General features: G+C 37.6%; 2 protein-coding genes across 3 annotated transcripts in view; both read right to left on the bottom strand.

Annotated features, from left to right (window-relative positions):
- Positions 1-8,155, bottom strand: part of prpf8 (pre-mRNA processing factor 8) — a 42,681-nt gene extending 34,526 nt beyond the window's left edge. For both annotated transcript variants that reach the window (XR_009810579.1, XM_061925815.1), the window contains exons 1-3: positions 7,973-8,155; positions 1,295-1,417; positions 1,040-1,208 (exon numbers count right to left, since the gene is read on the bottom strand). Coding sequence is in view for 1 of the 2 variants with exons in the window: in XM_061925815.1 (XP_061781799.1) it covers positions 1,040-1,208; positions 1,295-1,406 (281 nt within the window). In the remaining variant the exon portion in view is untranslated. The remainder of the gene's footprint in view (positions 1-1,039; positions 1,209-1,294; positions 1,418-7,972) is intronic.
- Positions 8,156-12,159: 4,004 nt separating this feature from the next.
- aifm4 (apoptosis inducing factor mitochondria associated 4) overlaps positions 12,160-25,784 on the bottom strand; it is a 28,585-nt gene continuing 14,960 nt past the window's right edge. Inside the window, exons 13-19 of the mRNA XM_061925986.1 lie at positions 22,036-22,099; positions 18,426-18,502; positions 18,236-18,353; positions 14,673-14,771; positions 14,536-14,611; positions 14,360-14,464; positions 12,160-12,595 (exon numbers count right to left, since the gene is read on the bottom strand). Coding sequence (XP_061781970.1) covers positions 12,562-12,595; positions 14,360-14,464; positions 14,536-14,611; positions 14,673-14,771; positions 18,236-18,353; positions 18,426-18,502; positions 22,036-22,099 — 573 coding nt within the window. The 3' untranslated portion in view covers positions 12,160-12,561. The remainder of the gene's footprint in view (positions 12,596-14,359; positions 14,465-14,535; positions 14,612-14,672; positions 14,772-18,235; positions 18,354-18,425; positions 18,503-22,035; positions 22,100-25,784) is intronic.

Genomic DNA, 25,784 nt, shown 5'->3' with positions numbered 1-25,784 from the left:
TTCACAGGAATATCAGTTGCTGTGAAATACGGTAGTAATCCGTGTGCGGATGGAGAGATTGCGTCTTTTTATGAACCGGATCGCTTATTAGGAGCCATTTTGTGGTCTTTACAGATGTAAACAGGAAATGAAACGTACGGTGATATCCGCGCGTTTTTTCTTCTTCTTCCGGGGGCGGGTGAAGCGCTTCCTTTTCTATGGGGGCGGGTGAAGCGCTTCCTGTTCTATGGGGGCGGGTGCTTTCCTTGGCGGTTGCTTGCGTAGAAGAAGAAGCGCTTCCTGTTCTACCGGGAAAAAAGATGGCGGCTGTTTACCGAAGTTGCGAGACCGAAACTTTATGAAAATGAATCGTAATAAAGCGCACCGGGTTATTAGGCGCACTGTCAGCTTTTGAGAAAAATTGTGGTTTTTAGGTGCGCCTTATAGTGCGGAAAATACGGTACCCACATTTGAGAACCACTGGTTTAGACAGAGCGGGTATTATTTTTGTCACAGATTTAATAAGGGGCGTCATCTCATCAGCAACATCACGCAGCAGAGCTTTCACAGCAGAACTAAAGGTACAATGCTTCGATATCTCGCCACTGGGAAAATGAATTGGAAAGAAAAGGAAACATTTATTTTTGATTCATTGCCAATATTGTTTGTTTTGTATTATTTTGTAGTTTATTGTCATAAATATACACTCCCATTGTCCACTTAAATATTTCTAAGATATTTATTTATTCTTAGACAAGGGATTCCCTTCCGTGATTGATCATTTCTATGGACACAGAAATGACGTCACCTAAAATTCCGTTTACGGCACATAGTAATGTCGTAATTCAGCTCTGAGTGTGACACTTAAGATTCAGTCCTACACTTCGCTGAAAGTGTGAGTAAGACGCTTGATAACTAACTTTTAAGTGCAGCTTTCAGCGAAGAATTTCTTTACTCATAAGTCAACTCTTAGCAGACTTCTTAGGAGTAATTCTAAGACGCTTGATAAATACGGCCCCAGATGATTAAGAATTAAAATGAAAGATGATAGTACTCTTACCCTAAGTAAACTCTCTTGTCATGCCGGAACTTCCTGTTGGTCATGTCCCCATGGTCCCTGATGATCTTGCGGACATGCTCCGGTGGCATGTCTTCCTTCTGAGCATCCACAAAGCCAAACTTTCTCTTCTCCGAGTAGCGCTTTGCCTGGAGCTGCTGCCATTTTCGAGCTGTGTGGTTGGAGGACAATCAACACATGAACACAAATCCACCATGACCACGAGTGCTTCAGAAGACCTGCGGGGAGTGAGCAAACCTTTCTCTTGCAATTTCTCCTCCGTCATGTAGTCTGGGACCTGAGGTGGAAGGGGGACACCTGGAGGTGGGATCCCAGGAGGGACTCCTCTGAAGGGGAAGGGAACTGCCATGGCGCAACTAACTACAAGCAAACACAAAGGAAACCACGTTAGATTGTTGAAGGTGCTTTGGATATTTGTTTACTTCTCTGTGTTACAAACTTAATTCAAAAACGGTCATAATAGGGCTGCACGATTAATCGACAATGAGGGTTTTAATTACTGCAATCACCAACCGCAAGAGATGGAAATTATTTTGATTTCCTTCGCCGTCACCGCCATTTGAGTGACAAACACGTTGGCCAATCAGAATTAGGGATGTCCCGATCCGATATTTGGATCGGATCGGCTGCCGATATTTGCCAAAAATGGCGTATCGGCAAGGCATGGGAAAATGCCGATCCAGATCCAGTTTATAAAAAACTCCGGTCCGTGTTTTCCAACGCACTTATTCAAATAATACATTCCACTTTTCTGCTGCTCCGTAATTTCCGTTCCGCATTTTCCAGCACACCTTCAACACATCCACACGTCTGTGAATTCTCACGCAGTTGCTTTTAGCTGCTGGCATTACATGACAGGCTCTTTCAACTCTTTCCTGTGTCTCCCTCTCACAGACAGCGAGCGCACCTTCTTACACACGTCACATACTGTCACGTCATACGTCACATACGTATACGTCCTCCCCAAGCAGAGAGGTAGCAGCATGGCTAACGTTAGCTAAAATGCTAGCGCAGCCGTGCGAGCAACGCTCCCTCTAAGGTGCTCGCCTGTGCAATTGCGCACTGTTTAAACGTCCTCTGCGCATAGCAAATCTATGCCACGCACAAAATCTAATAAAAAAATAAGCACATAACAATTTTCGACACACGGACACGACAGGGAAAACAGTTTTCGTCATCATTGTTCAAATATTGTGACGTCTGTCGAGACGCGTATCTCCATTCGGTGCCACACGTCCACACCATCAAAATGCTGAGGCAAACATTTCCACATCAACACCGTATGAAAAAATTAGTGATTTTTTTAGTTGTGATTTCCTTCTCTGCATGAAAGTTTAAAAGTAGCATATATTAATGCAGTATGAAGAAGAATGTTTTAATGTAGACATGCAAGCCTTGAAAGAACATTTTGAAAATCAAGACTACATTTCCTGCAAATGGGTGCATTTCTACCCTATATTTTAACTTTAGATTTATTCTCATATCAAACTCTGACACTTACATCCGGCAGCTCCCTCCACACCCTGGATTATAAATAATGTAAATAATTCAATGTGATTATCTTGTGTGATGACTGTATTATGATGATAGTATATATCTGATAGTATATATCTGTATCATGAATCAATTTAAGTGGACCCCGACTTAAACAAGTTGAAAAACTTATTGGGGTGTTACCATTTAGTTGTCAATTGTACGGAATATGTACTTCACTGTGCAACCTACTAATAAAAGTCTCAATCAATCAATCAAAACACATAGAATCATCATACTGCTGTGATTATATGCATCAAGTGTTCATTCAAGGCTGAGGCAAAATATCGAGATATATATCGTGTATCGCAATATGGCCTTAAAATATCGCAATATTAAAAAAAGGCCATATCGCCCAGCCCTAGTTCAATGATGCCATTTCTGTTTGTCATGTATAATTTTGTCTATTTTGTGTTTATCCTTGAATAAACAGGTCAGTTTCTTGTTACCAACCATTGTGTATTATTCAAACTCCCCTAATTCAGCTGGCTAGTTGTTATCAAGAGTACTAAAACCCTTTTCAACATGATTCTGACAACTAAGTAGGCTAAATAACTTTAAACTTTACTACATGCTCGGATAGGCCAGTATCGGTATCGGTCAGTATCGGATCGGAAATGCAAAAACAATATCGGTATCGGATCGGAAGTGCAAAAACCTGGATCGGGACATCCCTAATCAGAATTGTTGAGCCTCACGTTTCTTCGGCTCGCTCTTCAAACAGGGAGAAAAGGTCCCACTCTCCGCATTGCTCTCAGCACCTAAGCGCGTTTATTTAACAGTAGAATTACCTGAACGCAGTGAGCCCTCTTTTCAGTCATTAACAATCTTTGTCTCAGAGGGCGTAGGGCTCGACCACCAGCTTTATACACACAGGAAGCGCAGACAGAGCACTTTGCTACTCGCTAGTAAGAAGTTCCACGAAGTAACAAAAATTAAGAGGGAAAAAAATGTATTACGAAGCCAAATATCCCGTTGCGGTAATAGCATAAGTTCAAATCAAATGGGCAATATGAGACCATCAACACGAACAAACGAGCGAGAATGATGTTATGTCAACAAACAAAAAGACAAAGTGTGACCTAGTTTTTTCAACTGTAATAAAAAAAAAACACAAATGTTAAATATTTAACTTTTTATTTAAATTAAATTTTTGCTTACAGAAATGGGAGCCCATTTTATATTTTTGTTTATTTAAGATAAAGTTATTTACCTTCCAATTACAGTAAAAATGGTAAACAATTATACAGTGATGACTTTATACCCTTTTAATTGGTTACTTGCATGATTATTATTACAATATAAACACTGTATAGGTTATAACAGGTATTAATTCAGTTTAAGAGCTTGATGTACTATAGACAAAAGCTCTGAATCTATCCATCCATTTTCTACCGCTTGTCCCTTTTGGGGTCGTGGGGGTGCTGGAGCCTTTTTTGATTTAAACTTTTATTCGTACATTGCACAGTTCAGTACATATTCCGTACAATTGACCACTAAATGGTAACACCCCAATAAGTTTTTCAACTTGTTTATTAAGTCAGGGGTCCACGTAAATCAATTCATGGTACAAATATATACTATCATCATAATACAGTCATCACACAAGTTAATCATCAGAGTATATACCGTATTTTCCGCACTATAAGGCGCACCGGATTATTAGCCGCACCTTCAATGAATGGCATATTTCATAACTTTGTCCACCAATAAGCCGCCCCGGACTATAAGCCGCGCCTACGCTGCGCTAAAGGGAATGTCAAAAAAACAGTCAGATAGGTCAGTCAAAGTTTAATAATATATTAAAAACCAGCGTTCTAACAACTCTGTTCACTCCCAAAATGTACGCAAATGTGCAATCACAAACATAGTAAAATTCAAAATAGTGCAGAGCAATAGCAACATAATGTTGCTCGAACGTTAATGTCACAACACACAAAATAAACATAGCGCTCACTTTCTGAAGTTATTCTTCATTCGTAAATCCTTCGTCTTCGGTGTCCGAAGTGAAAAGTTGGGCAAATGTGAGATCCAAAATGGCCGGCTCCGTCTCGTCGAAGTAATCGGAGTCAGTGTCACTGTTATCCAGCAGTTCTGTGAATCCTGCCTTCCGGAAAGCTCGGACCACAGTTGTGACCGAAATATCTGCCCAGGCATTTACGATCCACTGGCAGATGTTGGCGTCGTCTGGCGCTGCCTCCCTGTCTTAGTGAAGGTGTGTTCGCCTTCTGTCATCCATTGTTCCCACGCAGTTAGCAGTCTAGCTTCGAATGCCCTGTTGACACCAATATCTAGCGGCTGGAGGTCTTTTGTCAATCCACCCGGAATGACGGCGAGTATTGAATTAAGCGCGTAAGCGTGTCTCTTACTGTGATGTTATGAGCTAGCAAATATAACAACTACACTACCCAGCATGCAACGATAGTTACGAGCATGCGCGGTAGCCCTGAGAAGCGTTGTTGTATGCTGGGAGTTAGAATGTGGTTATGAGCACGCTGTGAGTAAACGTTGAGAACTCAGTTAACACGCCTCGTCTGCATTATTTATAATTAGACAGACAACACACTTAATAGGAGCCATTTTGGGGTCTTTACATAAACACACAAATGGAAATGAAACGTCACATATCTCAGCATGCACCGCGCGCTTCGTCTTCTTCCGGGGGCGGGTGGTTGCTTACAGTACAAGAAGAAGCGCTTCCTGTTCTATGGGGGCGGGTGCTTACCTTGGCGGTTGCTTGCGTAGAAGAAGAAGCGCTTCCTGCTCTACCGGGAAAAAAGATGGCGGCTGTTTACCGAAGTTGCGAGAACGAAACTTTATGAAAATGAATCTTAATATTTATCCATATATAAAGCGCACCAGGTTAAAAGCCGCACTGTCAGCTTTTGAGTAAATTTGTGGTTTTTAGGTGCGGCTAATGGTGCGGAAAATACGGTACATTGAATTATTGATATTATTTACAATCCGGAGGGTGGGATGAGGAGGGTTTGGTTGATATCAGCACTTCAGTCATCAACAATTGCATCACAGTGTTTCCCACACATTCATTTATTTGTGGCGGCCCGCCACGAAAGAATTACGCCCGCCACAAATGGATTTTTCGGCTTTTGACTCGCTCGACCGCTCATAAAAGCAATGGGACTGTCTGTGAATGTTGCTTGTAGTTACAACTCCGGTGCAGTAGGTGGCGGTAGCCTACTATGCATTGTAACTCCACCAATAGCACTTAATTCACCTGGTGGGCCAGAAGAAGAAGAAGAAGAAGAAGAAGAAGAAGAAGAAGAAGAAGAAGACGACGACGACGAAGTAAAAGAAGAACGGACCGACCGGATCAAAATACGAGGGTAATATAGGTTATAGGTAGATAGGTTATATCTGCATCGCTCGCGGCTCGTCATATATTTAACGTTAATCCGCGATTTCACCGAGCGTTTCACTGACGGTGAGCAGCCTGAAGCTGCTTCATTAACACCGCCGCTGTTTGACTCGGGGGCCGGGCAGACGCACGTAATAACAGTCACCTGTTTTCATACCGACGAGCTAACGTGTCCAGGTTATAACCCTGTTGTCAATAAACACACATGGACTGAAGCCAAATTGTTCACTGTCCACTGCAGCATGTGAATGCAATGAAAATAATAAAATCTGAGCCAACCAGCTGTTAAAATGTTGTCCAGGTTAATGTTTTGGCCATTAAAGGCCCTTCATTTCAAGATTTCAACTGTGATCGGGCTTTAAACAGGTGGCTGACCTGTTCAGATGAGTGTAACTGCTACTGGTCAAATAATGTGAAATAGCATTTAATTTTACATGTATGCAATGCCATTTAAATGTAATTATAGATAATAATAATAATAATAATAATAATAATAATAATAAATACTGTGTAGTGTTGTAAATAGTCAACGGGAAGAATTTTAGTAAGATATAAGCCATGAGCACTACACAGCCAAAAAAAACCTAGGCAGGACAAGTAAAAATATTGGGGCAAGTAGATTTGAAAAGTCGGGCAAGTAGAAAAAAACCTTAACGTTGAACCCTGCATGTGTTGAGCTGCTGCCGCTTAAGGTTAGACGGCACTGTACATCGAGCGGTTCTGCTCGTTAGTAATACATTCTAATGTTGGATGTTCACTCCTTCACACAGATGAGTATAGAAAAATATTGTCAACGGCCGAAAAGGGCTCGACTTGGAGAGGAGGTAGGCCTACAGTCCGGACCACAGGTGCGACCTGTTCAGCAGCAGCAGGAGGAGGAGGAGGAGGAGGTTGACTGACTGTGGCAGGACACCTCTGCCTCTGTTTCACTTCATGTTGCTGGTAAATAATATGGTTGTAGTAGTAGGCTAAAGTTAAATTATTTAGTATTCACTAATTAAAGGGGCAGAGCTTTAAGAGACATTTTAGCTTTTATATTGTATAAGATATATTTTTTGTAAGAACCACAATTAATAAATATATTTCAGTGAATCACTAACTGTTCAAATCTGTATATAAATATGTACATAAAATGTTTTAATTATATTCCAACTCCGCGTTCTTCTTGGTCATCGCCGCTGCCGCAGCCACCCCCCGACCGCACCACCACAAATAGATGCCTGTCCTGTGGGAAACACTGCATCATCAGAGAAATGGGCATTGAAACGGTCGGTGTAGGTCTGACTTGGTAGGATATGTAAAGCGGGCAAAAAACAGTGAGTTCAGATCGCATAAGAACAAGTATATACATTAGAAATACATTTGATTATTTACATTTGGATATTTACAATCCGAGGAGGTGGGATGTGGAGGGGAAGTCAAACATTTTTAAAGTAAATACTCGAACAGTGTCCAATTGTGGAGCACATTGAGACAATTATGTTGATTGGCAGTCTAAAAGTCATCCTTCACTCGCAATTTTCGCAGTATTTACAAAATATCAAAATGCGAATCGAATCGAAATTAAGATTTTTTTTTTCTCTCAAAATCGTGCAGCCTTAGTTTATAACATACACAACATTCTCAGAAGCCTATTTAAAATTAAATAATAATAGATGCTAGCTTTAATAAAATAGTGTTAATACGTGGTTGAATAAGAGTACAGTTGAGACAAATGAGCTAGCATCCGATTGCTTAGCTTGCGTTCGGTAACAAAATGGTTCAATGGATCCGAAAACGTGAATATTATGCAAGTTATGCGAATATCTCACATCGAAAATACAAACCCAATATTTAGCAGGCGATTCTACCACCCACATATATAATATAGGTCCTCGTTTTGGCTTTTAAACTCGGTGCCATAATGGCGCTAGTTAGGCCAAACGTGGTTGAGTCGGGACGCTAAGCTAAAGGCTAACCCTTTAGCATAGCTCGGAAGTTACAAACATAATACAGCAAACACTCACCTCGCTACCTTAGCAGCACCTGCGATGATTTGTAAACGTGGACAATCTTTTTTCCCCCCCGCACTCTCGCTTGCTAAAACATGTTTCTTTTAATGCAGCTCGCCTTCGGAAAACTGCATCACGCACACAAGGACCGACGCTGGCCCAACGAAGTACGTCGTCTATTTGGATTCACCACCGCACTTACGTCTGCGTTATTTCCTGACCTACGTTGCGAAACATGCGCAAGCGCAACTCTGAACGTACCCGGATTGTTTTTGTTTTCAGCTCATGGCCGCCCTCTGCAGTATTGGAGAAGATCGTACATCATTTCAACAGTCTATGGTAGACGCAGCATCGAGCGCTACTGCCTACTGGCGCTGACGAGACGCGGGGCCGCCATCTTGGAGTGGTGATCCGCTCCACTCAGTGCAATTCATTTGGCAGGAGCAATGAACTGTCAGCGCATTTAATTCATTTTACCTCACTGAATACCACTGATCTTCACGCGCTTCTTTGTCATACGTGTAGCTATGATAAAGGACACATGTTTTGGCGTGTTTTATTATTCATAGTTTGCTTAACAGTAATATAATATTCTTATATGCTATAAGTGACCAGATGTCCGAGATCAAAACTGGGAATATAATCCCAGAGAAGGGGGAAAAAAACGGTCAACTATTTTTAAATTGAAGAAACAATATGATTAGGTTATATATACATTCGTATATCCTCAGTGTTGGGTTAGTTACTGCAAAGCAGTAACTAGTTACAGTTACTAGTTATTTCATTTCAAAAGTAACTCAGTTACTAACTCAGTTACTTACACCAAAAAGTAATGCGTTACTGTGAAAAGTAACTATTTAGTTACTTATTTTTTTCTTCTTTTTTTTTTTGAAAGCTCCCATTAATGCCCTTTTAGCCTTCATTTCAGTACTGTTATTGCACTAGAGAATAATACAATCTGTTGATCAACTTGACATGCATTTGCATCACTGAACTCTGCTAAGCAATGTGGTCTACATACAACACACAAAGACAAAGATATGTTACAAAGGCCAATTTGTTTCTGGCCAGAACAAATTGACAAAACTATTTTAAATAGCTGCAACATAACGTACATAAGTAACAAACAGCATAATAACAGCATAGATGTAAACCAAGAAAGGCACACACTACATACACAAAGCCTAACCAGGCATTTTCTTTACTGAGCAAAACTCTTTATTGTCGGCCATAAACACATCACCAAAACATTAGTAAAAAAAATGATATCTAGCAAAAGTGGTCATTTTCTGCAGTACAAACCAGACCAAAAGCTACTTTGTTATATCAACAGCAGCCACTCGCTCTTTCTCACGTGTGCCAACACATGCACATATGGCACTTAGCCAGTGATGCGTTTATACAGCCACACAAAAAGTCGGACAACTCCAACACCACACATAAAGTGTAATTCCAGGTCGTTACACTATGATTTACCAATCAAATGTGTGCTTATTCTAGTGTCATTTATTAGGAATCTTAATTTATAAATATTAATCATTAAATGCTGTTAGTATATTAAATAAATACTAATAAAAATATATTTTTTACAAACAGGAAGTTGCAGGAATGTACACATGATCCCCTGCTTACATCTCATTGTGCAACATGTGAATGTTTTAATGGGAACTAAATGAAAGGGGTACAAACTATTTCCAAAGCAGGACCTCCACCCAGACAAACAATACAAGTACACAGTTCATGAAAAACAATATTTGTTGTTATTGTCATTGTAAGTGGACCTAAACACTTATATTAGAAATGGAAATGACTGCTGTCATTTGATTATAATAATAAGAGAATGTTGTCTGTCTATCTGTGTTGGCCCTGTGATGAGGGGGGGACTTGTCCAGGGTGTACCCTGCCTTCCGCCCAAATGCAGCAGAGATAAGCTCCTGCGACCCCGAAAGAGACAAGCGGTAGAAAATGGATGTATGGATGGAGATTGAAGTTGTTATTTAGTCAGGTTTGGGACAGGTGTGCTGCTGGTGTAGCCACAGTGTGCACGTCTAAAGTTGCTCACATGGGCTCCACTGAATGCTCAGGGAGTTTTTGCGTTTGCTCACACACATGAACAATTAGAGGGAACATTGATTGACAGAGTGTGTGTACCTTCAGCGGTGAATGATGAGCAGAGGCAGACTTAATCGTTAAGTGGTGGTGGTGGAGGTGAAGTGGCATCAGAGTCTCTATCTCTCTTTACTAGCTTCGTCGAAGCATGTTGCTTATGTAGCTTGTTTCAGCAGATTTGAATTGCTGTTTTGGGCAGTAGATGGGATCTTTGATCCAAAGCACAATTTACATTTAACTAAAATGTTCTTTTCTTTGTGCTCGACAAAAGAAAAGTAGTGAAAATATCTCCATGTTAGCAAACTCGACTTCTGGCTCCGCCATGATCAGACACGCCCCCCTCCCCTCCCCTCTCTCTCCTCCCTCTCCTCCCTCTCCTCCCTCCCCACACTCACACACACCCACACAGAGCGCATGTCTCTCTTCTCCGGCTTGTGACACAAGAAGAATCAGAACGATGACACAGCAGCGCTCCGATAAAACACACTTTATACTACATAAAAAGTAACGTAAAATAACGCAGTAACGCATCATGTAGTAACGGTAACTGAGTTACTGAATATAAAAAATAACGCGTTAGATTACTAGTTACCGCCGAAACTAACGACGTTACACTAATGCGTTACTTTGTAACGCGTTAGTCCCAACACTGTATATCCTACATAAACAATGTATGAATACATTAGATATCTATATATCTTAGGGACCTATAGACTGTATCTCTGTTGCTGCAGCAGCAGAGAGTTTATTCTGTCTTGACACTTTGTATTGATATTTTGTATTACATTCTTCCTTTAAATGATAATGTTTACAGTCATTATTTTATATGTATTTTTTATGTATGTCGCTTTGAATAAAAGCGTCTGCCAAATACTTAAACATATAAACATATATAAACACCTGAAAGTCTTTATATCAGCTAAAACCACCAATCTGTTTCACTGGATTCAGAATAAAACAAAATTCTGTCTTACCCAACAATGTTAGTATTTTAATATTGTTACTTGAAGACTTATTCCTGGTTACAAATATACTGTTAAGAAAGTATTGTCTTATACTTTGCCTAAAATGAGAATGCATCATAATCAGTGGCGGCTGGTGATTTTTGTTTTGGGTGTCACAATCATTTATTTCAACTTTATGTTATTGAAGTATGACATTTTTAAATGTAATGAATTTCATTGACAAGCAATTATATTATGGTCATACTCTTGTTTGCTAGCGGCTACGATTTCAGTACTATTGAAGATATTTGCTCCTTCTCAACTGTGTGGTAATATTCTTTTCACAAAATACAACCAATAGTACGTTCATGTTAAATCTTACTTGTGAAAAGTAATCCCCCGATTCCTATTTTCAACAGTCCGCTCATTTGAGCAGGAAAATGCCAAACATCTTTGTTTTCTACCTGTCAACTGTCAGTTTAGGCTGCTCATCACCACTTCAAGATGGCGGCCGAATTTCTCACATCACAGCAGCCAATGCTGCGTCTACCGTTAAGATGTCTATGGCTGTGACCACAGACATCTTATAAAATGTCTTTGATCTGAGGGCTCACCACAACATTTTAAACAACACAATCTTGAATAATTCGGCTCAACAACTTCAGGTCTTGATCCTAATTGGTACCAATGATAATGATAATGATAACACCCTGTCGTGCAGTATGGGTCAGTACCTACTTGTACCCATTCATAGTTGGCGGAGCCTGGTGGTGAAAACTGCTCCTTGCCATCATCAATTAAACTGTCAATACGTCACTTAAGATGCACAGAGACAAAATCAACGCTTCCCATCAAACCTGATAGAGCTGTAGAGGTGCTGCAAAAAGGCAACAAGCTTGTGGCATCGTATTCAAAAAGGCTGTAAATGCGCAACAAAAAAGTATTGAGCAAAGGCTGTGAACACTTATGTACATGTGAGTCTTTATTTTTAATATATTTGCAAAAAAAACAAAAAAACATTGCCGTTATGGGGTATTGTGTCGAGAATTTTGAGGACAAAAATGAATCTATTACATTTTGGAATAAGGTTGTAACATAAAATGTGGAAAACGAACAGCAAAACAACTATAATCTTAGAAATAGACACGATAATGAGTTATGCTTTATTAAAAGACATTTGGTAAAGACATACAGTTAATATGAAACAGTGATGAACAGCACCAAAATAGACATGAAAAAAATAAACCAAGAGCATAGCCTGAGTGGAGCAATGTCTCTGAAATAAATAAGCACAACATAGCGCTGACTGCGATATGGAAGCAGTTTACCACTTAAGTATTGGTGATGTTTTTATTTTGAAATAATCAGCGTTATCATGAATTGAGTTCAAGCATACCATGAATGTAAACAAAATCCTTATTTGCATGTTTCTCGTTTTATCAGATCTTTTCATACCCACAGTGCATCTTTAGAGAGAATATTGTACAAGCATAGTGCAAAAGAGTGGCGGGAAACAGGATCAAGACTGTATCCTTGGTAGTAGGAGGCCAATCAGAAACCTTGCAGCCAACTCAGGTCATCACATCTGCATAGAGAACAAAAAAAGTTTAGTTTATTATTATTTTTTCGGTCAGTGGTCAACAAAATAAACAAAAAACAATTTTACATCTCTAAAATCATAAATTGACAATTTTACAGACCGAAAGGGTTCAGGCCAGGGGTCGGCAACCCAAAATGTTGAAAGAGCCACATTGGAGCAAAAATACAAAAGAAAAATCTGTCTGGAGCCGCAAAAAAAATAAAAGCTTTATCCATCCATCCATCTTCTTCCGCTTATCCGAGGTCGGGTCGCGGGGGCAGCAGCCTAAGCAGGGAAGCCCAGACTTTCCTCTCCCCAGCCACTTCGTCCAGCTCCTCCCGGGGGATCCCGAGGCGTTCCCTTGCCAGCCGGGAGACATAGTCTTCCCAACGTGTCCTGGGTCTTCCCCGTGGCCTCCTACCGGTTGGACGTGCCCTAAACACCTCCCGAGGGAGGCGTTCGGGTGGCATCCTGACCAGATGCCCGAACCACCTCATCTGGCTCCTCTCGATGTGGAGAGCAGAGGCTTTACTTTGAGCTCCCCCCGGATGGCAGGGCTTCTCACCCTATCTCTAAGGGAGAGCCCCGCCACCCGGCGGAGGAAACTCATTTCGGCCTCCTGTACCCGTGATCTTGTCCTTTCGGTCATAACCCAAAGCTCATGACCATAGGTAAGGATGGGAACGTAAATCGACCGGTAAATTGAGTGCTTTGCCTTCCGGCTCAGCTCCTTCTTCACCACAACGGATCGATACAGCGTCCGCATTACTGAAGACGCCGCACCGATCCGCCTGTCGATCTCACGATCCACTTTTCCCTCACTCGTGAACAAGACTCCTAGGTACTTGAACTCCTCCACTTGGGGCAGGGTCTCCTCCCCAACCCGGATATGGCACTCCACCCTTTTCGGGCAAGAACCATGGACTCGGACTTGGAGGTGCTGATTCTCATCCCAGTCGCTTCACACTCGGCGTGTTATAATGAAGGCAGCACATGAAGTAAGTGTGTAGGTTAACTATATTAGCCTACTATCAAAATGACTTTAAAATGACTTCAAAAGTGCTATAATTATATGTTATAATTCACGCACAGTACAAAACGTTTGGTGGACAAAACGAGACAAAGAAGGAGTGGCATGAAACACGTCTTTCTCTGGTAGCGTCGGAGAAAGTTGCACATGTAAACAAAGTACGGTGAGTTCAAGGTCGGCCGAAATTAGTAGGACAAAACGGTGCTCGCCAAATATTGTCATCAGTGAAGCATGTTTCACATAAACAGTGGGATTTCTAACAATTAGGAAGGTTTGTGTCATGTTTGTCCTCCTACAGAAACAATATTAACACAAAAAATATATTTTCATATATTTTTCAAAAGCTCCAGGGAGCCACTAGGGTGGTTTGCCGACCCCCACAAACCACAAATGACTTAACTATTTATTCATGAGAACTTGAACTATTCTGTATATGTTTATACATCTAATATTTATTCAAGTATTCAATATTTGTTTACTTCCTACTTTTATATTAATTTATTACTCATTTATTTATTCACTGTTCTGTTACAGACAACAAAGGAATGGGATAATACTGCTATGATATCAAAAGGGGTAAGAGTAAATAAACTCTGCTTCTTCCTACTCCTTTTCGGACGTGCCGTCATGAAACAAGTGGAAACATGTGATGCATTACATTGTAATTGTATTGTATGCATGTTGGAAATAAACTGAAACTAACTAACTCTTGTGGTGTGGTCTGTGTGCAATGAACTCACTGAGCCTGAGCTCTTGTCACGCGCTGGCCTGTTGCCATCAGTTCCGCCAGCTGAGCCACGGCGGGATCGAACATGAGGCTGGCCGCCGCCACCACCGCATCGTCTCTGCGGACGCAAGGCAAACGGGAAGTTGAACACGACACACGGCGTCGTTGTCAGCCGGCGCACGTGCTTACTTGATATAAAACGCCAGGAACTTTCTTTCCTCCACGTTGCCTTTGAAGATGATTTCGGTGTAGCCTTCCCCGTACCCTACGAAACAAAACAAGATTGAAAATCTGAAAGTACTTTGGAAGAGTTAAAAGACGTCTACCTGTGTATCGGATGCTCTTTCCAAGCAACACAGTCCAGAAGAAAGGCACCGACTCCATTTTGGTTGGTTTGTTTAACATATTGAGGGCAGCAACCCTTCCTGAGAAAAGAGACAACGCGAGATCCATTTTTGGGTTCACCAAAAAGGCCAACAAAGATGGAGGTTAATTTGTGTGTTTATTACGGAAGCTTTTATTTGACACTGACAAGCGGTAGAAAATGGATGGATGGATGAATTTATGTGACTGAATTTTTTGCGTTTGAATTTTGTGAACTGAATTTATTACATCAAATTATGCTGATAATTTCATTGAAAAAAAATTGTTAGCAAAGTGCTTGTGTTTAAAAATTCTGTGTAAAAAAATTAAATGTAATAAAATTCAGTGTATAGAAATTCAGTGGATAGAAATTCAGTGTAAAAAAATCAGTGCTGGAAAATGTGTTGTATAAAACATCAATGTATAAAAATAGGTGTTCTAAAAATCAGTGTAAAAAAATTCTATGTAAAAAAAATTCTGTGTAAAAAAATTCAGAGTATAGAAACTCAGTGTAGAAAAATCAGTGTTATAAAAAATGAGTGTAAAAAAAATTAAATGTAAAAAAAAAATTGAATTAATTTTTAGCATTTGAATTTTGTGAACTGAATTTGTTACATCAAATTATGCTGATCATTTCATTGAAAAAAAATTGTTAGCAAAGTGCTTGTGTTTAAAAATTCAGTGTAAAAAAATTCAGTGTATTAAAATCAGTGTAAAAAAATTAAATGTAAAAAAATTCAGTGTATGGAAATTCAGTGTAAAAAAAAAATCAGTGCTGGAAAATTAAGTGTAAAAAAATTGAATTAATTTTTAGCATTTGAATTTTGTGAATTGAATTCGTTACATCAAATTATGCTGACAATTTCATTGAAAAAAAATTGTTAGCAAAGTGCTGGTGTTTAAAAATTCAGTGTAAAAAATTCAGTGTATTAAAATCAGTGTAAAAAAATTTAATGTAAAAAATTCAGTGTATAGAAATTCAGTGAAAAAAAAAAATCAGTGCTGGAAAATTTGGTGTATAAAACATCAATGTATAAAATAGGTGTAATAAAAATCAGTCTAAAAAAAATTCTATGTAAGAAAAATTCAGAGTATAGAAACTCAGTGAAAAAAAATCAGTGTTATAAAAATTAGTGTAAAAAAAATAAAATGTGAAAAACTTCTGTGTAAAAAACCTTCAGTGTATAAAAATTTAATGAATTTTTAGCGTTTGAATTTTGTGAACTGAATTCGTTACATCAAATTATGCAGACAATTCCATTGAAAAAAAATTGTTAGCAAAGTGCTTGTGTTTAAAAATTCAGTGTAAAAAAATTATGTGTATTAAAATCAGTGTAAAAAAATTAAATGTAAAAAAATTCAGTGTATAGAAATTCAGTGTAAAAAAAAAATCAGTGCTGGAAAATTTGGTGTATAAAACATCAATGTATAAAAATAGGTGTTATAAAAATCAGTGTAAAAAAAATTCTACGTAAAAAAAATTCAGTTTATTGAAACTCAGTAAAAAAAAAATCAGTGTTATAAAAATGAGTGTAAAAAAAATTAAATGTAAAAAAATTCAGTGTAAAAAACTTTAGTGTATAAAAATTGAATGGATTTTTAGCGTTTGAATTTTGTGAACAGAATTCGTTACATCAAATTATGCTGACAATTTCATTGAAAAAAAAACGTTAGAAAAATGCTTGTGTTTAAAAATTCTGTTTAAAAAAATTGCTGTGTATAAAAATCAGTGTAAAAAAAATTGACCATAAAAAAAATTCAATGTAAAAAAAATTCAGTGCTGAAAAAATCGGAGTATACAAAAATCAGTGTTGTAAAAATCAGTGTAAAAAAATTATATGTAAAAAAAAATCCAGTGTAAAAAAATTCAGCGTAGAAAAATTTGGTGTATAAAAAAATCAGTGTATAAAAATCAGTGTCATAAAAATGAGTGTAAAAAAAAATTAAACGTAAAAAAATTCAGTGTAAAAAAATTGAATGAATTTTTAGCGTTTGAATTTTGTGAACTGAATTCGTTACCTGAAATTATGCTGACAATTTCATTGAAAATTTTTTTTTTTATCAAAATGCTTGTGTTTAAAAATTCTTTGTAAAAAATTGCTGTGTATAAAAATCAGTGTAAAAAAAAATTCAGCGTAAAAAAAATCAGTGCTGAAAAATTTGGTGTTTTTATTTAATTGTATAAAACATCAATGTATAAAAATAGGTGTTATAAAAAACAGAGTAAAAAAAATTATATGTAAAAAAAATTCAGTGTAAAAAAAATCAGTGTATAGAAACTCGGTGTAGAAAAAATTGGTGTATAAAAAAATCAGTGTATTAAAATCAGTGTCATAAAAATGAGTGTAAAAAAATGTAAATGTAAAAAACTTCAGTGTATAAAAATTTAATGAATTTTTAGCGTTTGAATTTTGTGAACTGAATTCGTTACATCAAATTATGCTGACAATTTCATTGAAAAAAAACGTTCGAAAAATGTCTGTGTTTAAAAATTCTGTTTCAAAAATTGCTGTGTATAAAAATCAGTGTAAAAAAAATTCTATGTAAAAAAAATTCAGAGCTGGAAAATTCAATGTAAAAAAAATTCAGTGCTGAAAAAATAGGAGTATAAAAAAATCAGTGTATAAAAATCAGTGTTATAAAAATCAGTGTTGTAAAAATCAGTGTAAAAAAAAATTGAATGTAAAAAAATTCAGTGTAAAAAATTCAGTGCTGAAAAATTCAGTGTTGAAAAATGTTCTGCTTCAAAAAGCAAGACTCACTTCCGGTAGATTAAGACGGAAGCAATCGATCCTGTCTCAGAACCAGCCAATGAGATATCAAGTTTGAAGTCACATGACACGGGTCTTGCACAACAGCATAATTAACATTTCAATGCGGCTGGATGGATATTTTCAAACTATAGAAATAATTCCACTAGTTAGAATCTGCACTTTTGAGTGACATAGGAAGCTCTGCTTCATGCAGACCGGGCGCAAACAGAGTGGGGAAGAGTGGGCGGGGCTTGTTTACGGCGCAGCAAGTGTCAAACAGAGGCAGATTTTTTTTTTCAGCATAAATTTATTTACAATGAATTTTTATACACTGATTTTTTTGCACAATGAATATTTTTTACACTTAATTTTTATTTAACTGAGTTTTTTTTACACTGAACTTCTATACACTGTTTTTTTACACTGAATTTTTAAACACTGATTTTTTTTTACACTTAATTTTTTTTACACAATTATTTTTTTTTACACTGAATTTTTATTATCTGATTTTTTTAACAGAATTTTTTTACACTGACATTCCATACCCGTTTTTTTACACTACATTTTTTTACACTGAATTTTAAAACATAGAATTTTAAAATTTAAGCCTTTTGGTAACACATTTTTTTCAATTAAATTGTCAACATAATTAAATGTCAAAAAAATTCAGTTCACAAAATTCAAACGGCAAAAATTCAGTTACATAAATTCAGTGTCAAATAAAAGCTTTGGTACTAAAGACACAAATGGACCTCCACAAACAAAAGTCTTACCTTGGGCTAGTGACATTTGCCAGTGAGCGACATTGACCATCTGATCGCCTCGAATGGACAGTGGGAAGGAGGTGACGTCTCCCGCGCTAAAAACGTCCGCCAAGTTGGTCTTCATGAACTAAAGAGAAGGACGGGCACATGAGAATATGCAACGTGCATCTTTCAATAGTTCCATGAACTCTGCAGTGACCTTATCTACGATGACTGTTCTCCTAGAATCCACCTCCACTGCACTCCCTGACAGGAAATCTGAATTAGGACTCACACCTGAAACACAAACACATGTTGTGGCAAAATTAAGATTTTAGTCATCACTTGTCAAACAACAGTTTCAGTCTAAGTAACAGTCCTCATGTGATTTATACTGTATTGCTTCTCTTCACCGCATTGGACTGTTTTGTCTCCTGCGGAGAAAGCTCTGCTTGGTTCTTTTTACATCCATACCCCCACCTTCCAAGAACATAATAACTAGGACTGTTGTGACGCCGAAGATCAATAATTTATCATGTATTTAATGTCTCTTGGTCAAAGGTTTCTCTCCAAATGGGTTTCTTTTGTGATTGATGCTGTATTACTGCCACTCCCAATGTTTAACCAAAACATTCCTGGTCACAATCATTTTGCATTTCTTTATTGAATAGGACAATTACAAAACACACACTGTGTGTTGGAGGTACATTGTTCTTGACATAATCATGGGTCTAACTTTCTGCACAAATATTTTTAAATGTATCATTTAAAGATTTGGCAACTAACTGGCAGCAAAATATTGATAATATCATAACAACATATGTTATTTAAAGTAGGGTTGTCCTGATATAACTTTTTCATTTCTTACACATTACCCCCCAAAAATTCCAATTGATTCAAACAGAGAACAATGATAGGTATGGAAAACACTAACCTATTAATTATGCTGTCTTTAAGTTAAAGGGGAACATTATCACCAGACCTATGTAAGCGTCAATATATACCTTGATGTTGCAGAAAAAAGACCATATATTTTTTTAACCAATTTCCGAACTCTAAATGGGTGAATTTTGGCCTTTCTATTATTCGCTCTCGGAGCGATGACGTCACAACGTGACGTCACATCGGAAGCAATCCGCCATTTTCTCAAACACAGAGTCAAATCAGCTCTGTTATTTTCCATTTTTTCGACTGTTTTCCGTACCTTGGAGACATCATGCCTCGTCGGTGTGTTGTTGGAGGGTGTAACAACACGAACAGGGACGGATTCAAGTTGCACAAGTGGCCCAAATATGCGAAAGTGGCAAGAAATTGGACGAATTTTGTTCAAAATACGAGGGTGTGGGGAAAGCCGACGAAATGGTCAGTCGTTTGTTCCGCACACTTTACCGACGAAAGCTATGCTACGACAGAGATGGCAAGAATGTGTGGATGTCCTGCGACACTCAAAGCAGATGCATTTCCAACGATAAAGTCAAAGAAATCTGCCGCCAGACCACCATTGAATCTGCCGGAGTGTGTGAGCTATTCAGGGACAAAGGACCTCGGTAGCACGGCAAGCAATGGCGGCAGTTTGTTTCCGCAGACGAGCGAGCTAAACCCCCTGGATGTCTTGGCTCACACCGTCTCTTATGCCACCGAAGATGATCAAGAAAAGAATATCGACCCTAGATTCCCTGGCCTGCTGACATCAACTCCAAAACTGGACAGATCAGCTTTCAGGAAAAGAGAGCGGATGAGGGTATGTCTACAGAATATATTAATTGATGAAAACTTTATTCATTACTCGCGGTTTTACGTAAATTATTATACATAAACTGTGTTTACCAATAATTTAGCTTAAAAACATTTATTTTTTTCAATCATTCGAGTACATTCGGGTAGTCTTGTGTAATGCAGTATTTTGTGTCTATTTAGGTATGGTTAACCTGAGTGCTGAAATCGTGGAAAAATATATGTTCTTAGCGCGCCTGAAATGGGCTGTCTGCACTCTCAAAGTGCATGTTGTTGCCAAATGTATTTCATATGCTGTAAACCTATTTCATAGTTGTTAGTAATTATCTTATCAGACAGTGTTAAGCCGCTGAAATCCGAGTCTGAATCCGAGCTAATGTCGCTATACCTTGCTGTTCTTTCCGCCATGTTTGTTTGTATTGGCATCACTGTGTGACGTCACAGGAAAATGGACGGGTGTATATAACGATGGTTAATCAGGCACTTTGAAGCTTTTTTTTAGGGATATTGCGTGATGGGTAAAATTTTGAAAAAAACTTCGGAAAAAAAAATAAGCCACTGGGAACTGATTTTTAATGGTTTTAACCCTTCTGAAATTGTGATAATGTTCCCCTTTAAGGTGGAGTGCTAACAGTTTTTTTGGGTGACACCGAGTGGCCACAATAATTCATTCAGTTAAAATCATGACACAGTAAAGTGGGGTACACACATAAAGACCAGCAGGCGGTTTGTCCTCTGATATTTATTCTGATTATTCAGACTTCTCCTTCTGAATACTTTTCTGATTTCCTCCTTCCGACCAACACCCAATTATCTTATGTCTTATCAGATTGTCTTCCAAGAGTGTCCTGTGGTCAGAGGTGTGTTTGGAGCTAATTTGTCCCGATAATTGGCTCCAAAACAAGTCACTGATGACAATTGTAAATATCGGAGTTCAATACTTACAACTCAAGAAGCTAAAAAAACCCATTGTGGCCGCATTGTTGAGGACATACCGGCTCGGTGGTGGGACGCAATCCTTGTGTGTGTTGTGTGTTTGTACTAACATAGCACACCACACACACAACAACGAAAACTGATCAATGCCTGATTTCTATTTTTATGTGTGTGGTCTGTAACTGATAAAAAGTATTTTCAGACTCAGAAAACCAGCCTTTGGTTGAATGATGTGGACACGTTTGTTACTGGATACCTCCCAATACTCTTCTGCCTTGGAGACTTTGTATGTGTAAGTACCGTAATATGCAACTATAATTATTTGATACTTGTTCATATTGACAAATGTGCGGTTTTACATGACATTGTTGTTCAATGAAGGACAGTTATTACATATGTCTAGCTTGTGTGCTATTGTGTGCTTAGCTGTTGTGTAGCTGCTAGCTCCTCATAGCCTACAGCCTACCGTGGTCACCTTTTTGTAAATGACTTGACTAAATAGAAGAAAGTGTGTGTTTATTGGAGGACATTTAGATTTGAACTGTAACTGTTAACAAGTAAACACGCTGCTTGTATCGGAGATAATGTCAGACATTTTAGATAAAAGATGATATAATCCGATACTTGTTTTTCGTTTTTTTTGCTGATATCGGACCGATATTCAACATTAATATCAGATCCGGACAGCTCTACTCGATAATAAGATTTTTGCATTTTTAAAATACTGCAATTGTTTACATTTGAGTATTCCTAAAAATATGTATCTGTCGAGGTGGCCCTCTTGTGGGTTGCCCTGATCGCGACAGACCTTCTTGAGAGCCCGGTAGTCAGGTGCAATAATAATTTTATTGTGCGCACACGCGCCAGGTCAGCACTCTTTTCAGCAACTTTTCAGTCTTTCGGCTGCTCTCCCTCTTGCGGCGTGGTCTCGGGCGCATGTGTGGGTTGTCTGGCTCAAATTCCAACTCCATCAACTGTGTCTCGGCCCGGCTGCTGCTAATAAGCATGGCAGGTGATTGGATGATCAGCCCCAGCTGGGTAATCCAATCACCTGCCAGCTGTGCTTCGAGGCCGGTCCTTACACACCCCGCTCCGCGGCAGGCCCGCAGACCACGCCCCCCTCCACAGTATCCTTTAACAACACAAAAATAATTCCTTACCTATTCCTGCAATCACCACATCTGCTTCCAGAACCGTGCCGCTCTTCAGCACCACCTGTCTCACCTGCAAAGAGGCAATGTTTACCTCCAACAGCCAAAATAGATTGAGGTTGAAAATAGGACTGCAACTAATGACTATTTTGATAGTGGACTAATCATCGACCAATTTAACGATTAATCGGATTATGAAGCATACAACTGTTTAGTGCCTCTAATTTAACTAGTGAAATCAGTTTAAGGTATTTAAGGCAAACACTAACTTAAAATAAAGACAACCAAGACGACAACTTCATTCAGAAATATTAACTTATGTATATACAGCTCGCTCGCAGTCCTTGAGGTGAAGGCTGATTAGCTTTTAGCGTAACGTTAGCTCACTGTGCTGTGTGTGTGCGTGCGTGCGTATGTGTGTGTGCGCACGTGTCTGTGTGCGCCCCACATGAAACGGACAGCAAGTCCCTGTCTGTCTGAGAGAAAGACGAGCATTATTGACCTACCGTTAACAACTAAGTTATTTCACTTTACCTTTTTCCGTGTTGATTGAGCTGTGTTGAAGCAGCAAAAAAACGACATTATGTTAAATGAAGAGTTTCCTGAAGCTGTCTCTGATAATTTATATAATAATGTAACCACATCATAAAGCCTACATGAACTCCATGGTGTTCAGGGATGAATAGTCTCTCCTATTGCTATTGTACTATTTTTTTCAGCTATAGCTACATTAATCATTAGTAATGTAGCAGCCTAGTTTTGAATGGCAGGGTACCTGCTATCACATGTTGATACAAATATAACATTTACAAAAATCAACTAAATGCTGTAATAAAATGCTGTAATAAATTAAGCATGACGAGTTGAGCATATATCAGCATGTGGCCCCACTTTTAACTCTTTTTTTCCCAAACGCTTATTGCAAAACGCTTATTAATTTGACTTAGTAAGTCATTATTTTGTCATTGTTTTTACTTAGTAAGTTATTATTTTGTCATTATTTTGACTTAGTAAATTACTAAGTCAAAATATTGACTTACTAAGTCATAATAATGACATACCGTATTTTTCGGACTATAAGTCGCAGTTTTTTTCATAGTTTGGCCGGGGGTACGACTTATACTCAGGAGCGAGTTATGTGTGAAATGATTAACACATTACCGTAAAATATCAAATAATATTATTTTGCTCATTCACGTAAGAGAATAGATGTATAAGATTTCATGGGATTTAGCGATTAGGAGTGACAGATTGTTTGGTAAACGTATAGCATGTTCTATATGTTATAGTTATTTGAATGACTCTTACCATAATATGTTACGTTAACATACCAGTTGGTTATTTATGCCTCATATAACGTACACTTATTCAGCCTGTTGTTCACTATTCTTTATTTATTTTAAATTGCTTTTCAAATGTCTATTCTTGGTGTTGGCTTTTATCAAATACATTTCCCCAAAAAATGCGACTTATACTCCAGTGCAGTGGTCACCAACGCAGTGCCCGCGGGCACCAGGTAGCCCGTAAGGACCAGATGAGTCGCCCGCTGGCCTGTTCTAAAAATAGCTCAAATAGCAGCACTTACCAGTGAGTTGCCTCTATATTTTAAATTGTATTTATTTACTAGCAAGCTGGTCTCGCTTTGCTCGACATTTTTAATTCTAAGAGACAAAACTCAAATAGAATTTGAAAATCCAAGAAAATATTTTAAAGACTTGGTCTTCACTTGTTTAAATAAATTCATTATTTTTTTTTACTTTGCTTCTTATAACTTTCAGAAAGACAATTTTAGAGAAAAAAATACAACCGTAAAAATTATTTTAGGATTTTTAAACACATATACCTTTTTACCTTTTAAATTCCTTTCTCTTCTTTCCTGACAATTGAATTCAATGTTCAAGTAAATTTATTTTTTTTATTGTGAAAAATGATAAATACATTTTAATTTAATTCTTCATTTTAGCTTCTGTTTTTTCGACGAAGAATATTTGTGAAATATTTCTTCAAACTTATTATAATTAAAATTCAAAAAAAATATTCTGGCAAATCTAGAAAATCTGTAGAATCAAATATAAATCTTATTTCAAAGTCTTTTGAATTTCTTTTAAAATTTTTGTTCTGGAACATCTAGAAGAAAAAATGTCTGTTAGAAATATAGCTTGGTCCAATTTATTATATATTCTAACAAAGTGCAGATTGGATTTTAACCTATTTAAAACATGTCATCAAAATTCTAAAATTAATCTTAATCAGGAAAAATTACTAATGATGTTCCATAAATTATTTTTTTAATTTTTCAAAAAGATTCGAATTAGCTAGTTTTTCTCTTCTTTTTTTCGGTTGAATTTTGAATTTTAAAGAGTCGAAATTGAAGATAAACTATGTTTCAAAATTTAATTTTCATTTTTTTCGTGTTTTCTCCTCTTTTGAACCGTTCAATTGAGTGTTTTTTTCATCATTTATTCTCTACAAAAAAAAACTTCCGTAAAACATAAATATCATTAATTATTAATAATAACATAGAGTTAAAGGTAAATTGAGAAAATTGGCTATTTCTGGCAATTTATTTAAGTGTGTATCAAACTGGTAGCCCTTTCGCATTAATCAGTACCCAAGAAGTAGCTCTTGGTTTCAAAAAGGTTGGTGACCCCTGCTCCAGTGCGACTTACATATGTTTTTTTCCTCCTTTATTATGCATTTTCGGCCGGTGCGACTTATACTCCGGAGCGACTTATACTCCGAAAAATACGGTACATAGTATCTCAGGTAAGTAGGACTGTAGGTAAGTAGGACTGTTTTTTTTACTTTACGGAAAAAATATTGAGATATATATCGCCATTCAGCAAATGGAGTGGAAAACACAACCAAAAATTGTAGGTTTCTTCACGCGACGAAGCTGGCCTATTTGACCCGACTTTTACGCATGTTTGTTTCCGCCCTTGTAAAACTCGAACGATGCTGTCAAAGCTATTTGTTGGCAGTAGTCGGTGACAAATTTTAATATTGACTTTTGCGGACTAATAATTGCGGTCCTAGCTGAAATAAGCAGCATGAAAAAAAAGTCATATTGTTGTCAGGAGTCTGAATCCACCCTGCATTTGTTTTGGTATTGTCATATTGTGTCTTCCTTTTGGGTGGAAGTTGAAAAAATGTGTTTAAGGATTGGTTTGTTTATGAAGCTTGATGTGGTTTCTGTTATTTTGGGAGAGTTCATTGACAATCATGATTTAATCAATTTAATTATAGTACTAGGTAAAAGGTTTATTTTTAAGGCCAAAAACAGATATTCACTTAGTATTACTTTCTTTAAAACATTTATTCAGTATTTTTTAACTTTTGAAAGTTACATGGTTGAAAACGATAATGATGCCAAAAAACATAAAAAAAGATGGGAAGTCCTCAAAGGCTTATGTTGAAAGTGTAATTATGTTTATAGATTATATGTTATCTGTTGTTGTATTCCCTAATTTTTAGTGACCTGAACATAAGATGGACTGTACATACATTTTTTTTGTTTTTTTTGGTTTTTGTTTTGAAAATGTAATTTTGTTTATAGATTATATGCAATCTGTTGTGTTCCAAAAATTTTCTGTTTTTTTTTTCTTTTTTTTTCTCAGTGTACATGAATGAATGTGTGTGTTGCTGGACCCGACTTGGACATTATCTGGACTGGACCTGGTTTAAAAAAAAAAAAAAAAAAAACTTTAAATGAAGCTAATTTCATTTACAGCCAGGTCTGGTGAAGATAGGGTCCTTTC

This window comes from Nerophis lumbriciformis, linkage group LG30 (genome assembly GCF_033978685.3).
Source record: "Nerophis lumbriciformis linkage group LG30, RoL_Nlum_v2.1, whole genome shotgun sequence".
In the NCBI taxonomy this organism is placed as follows: domain Eukaryota; kingdom Metazoa; phylum Chordata; class Actinopteri; order Syngnathiformes; family Syngnathidae; genus Nerophis; species Nerophis lumbriciformis.
Note: the sequence above shows the minus strand (reverse complement) of the source record. Positions and strands in the feature narration are given on the sequence as shown.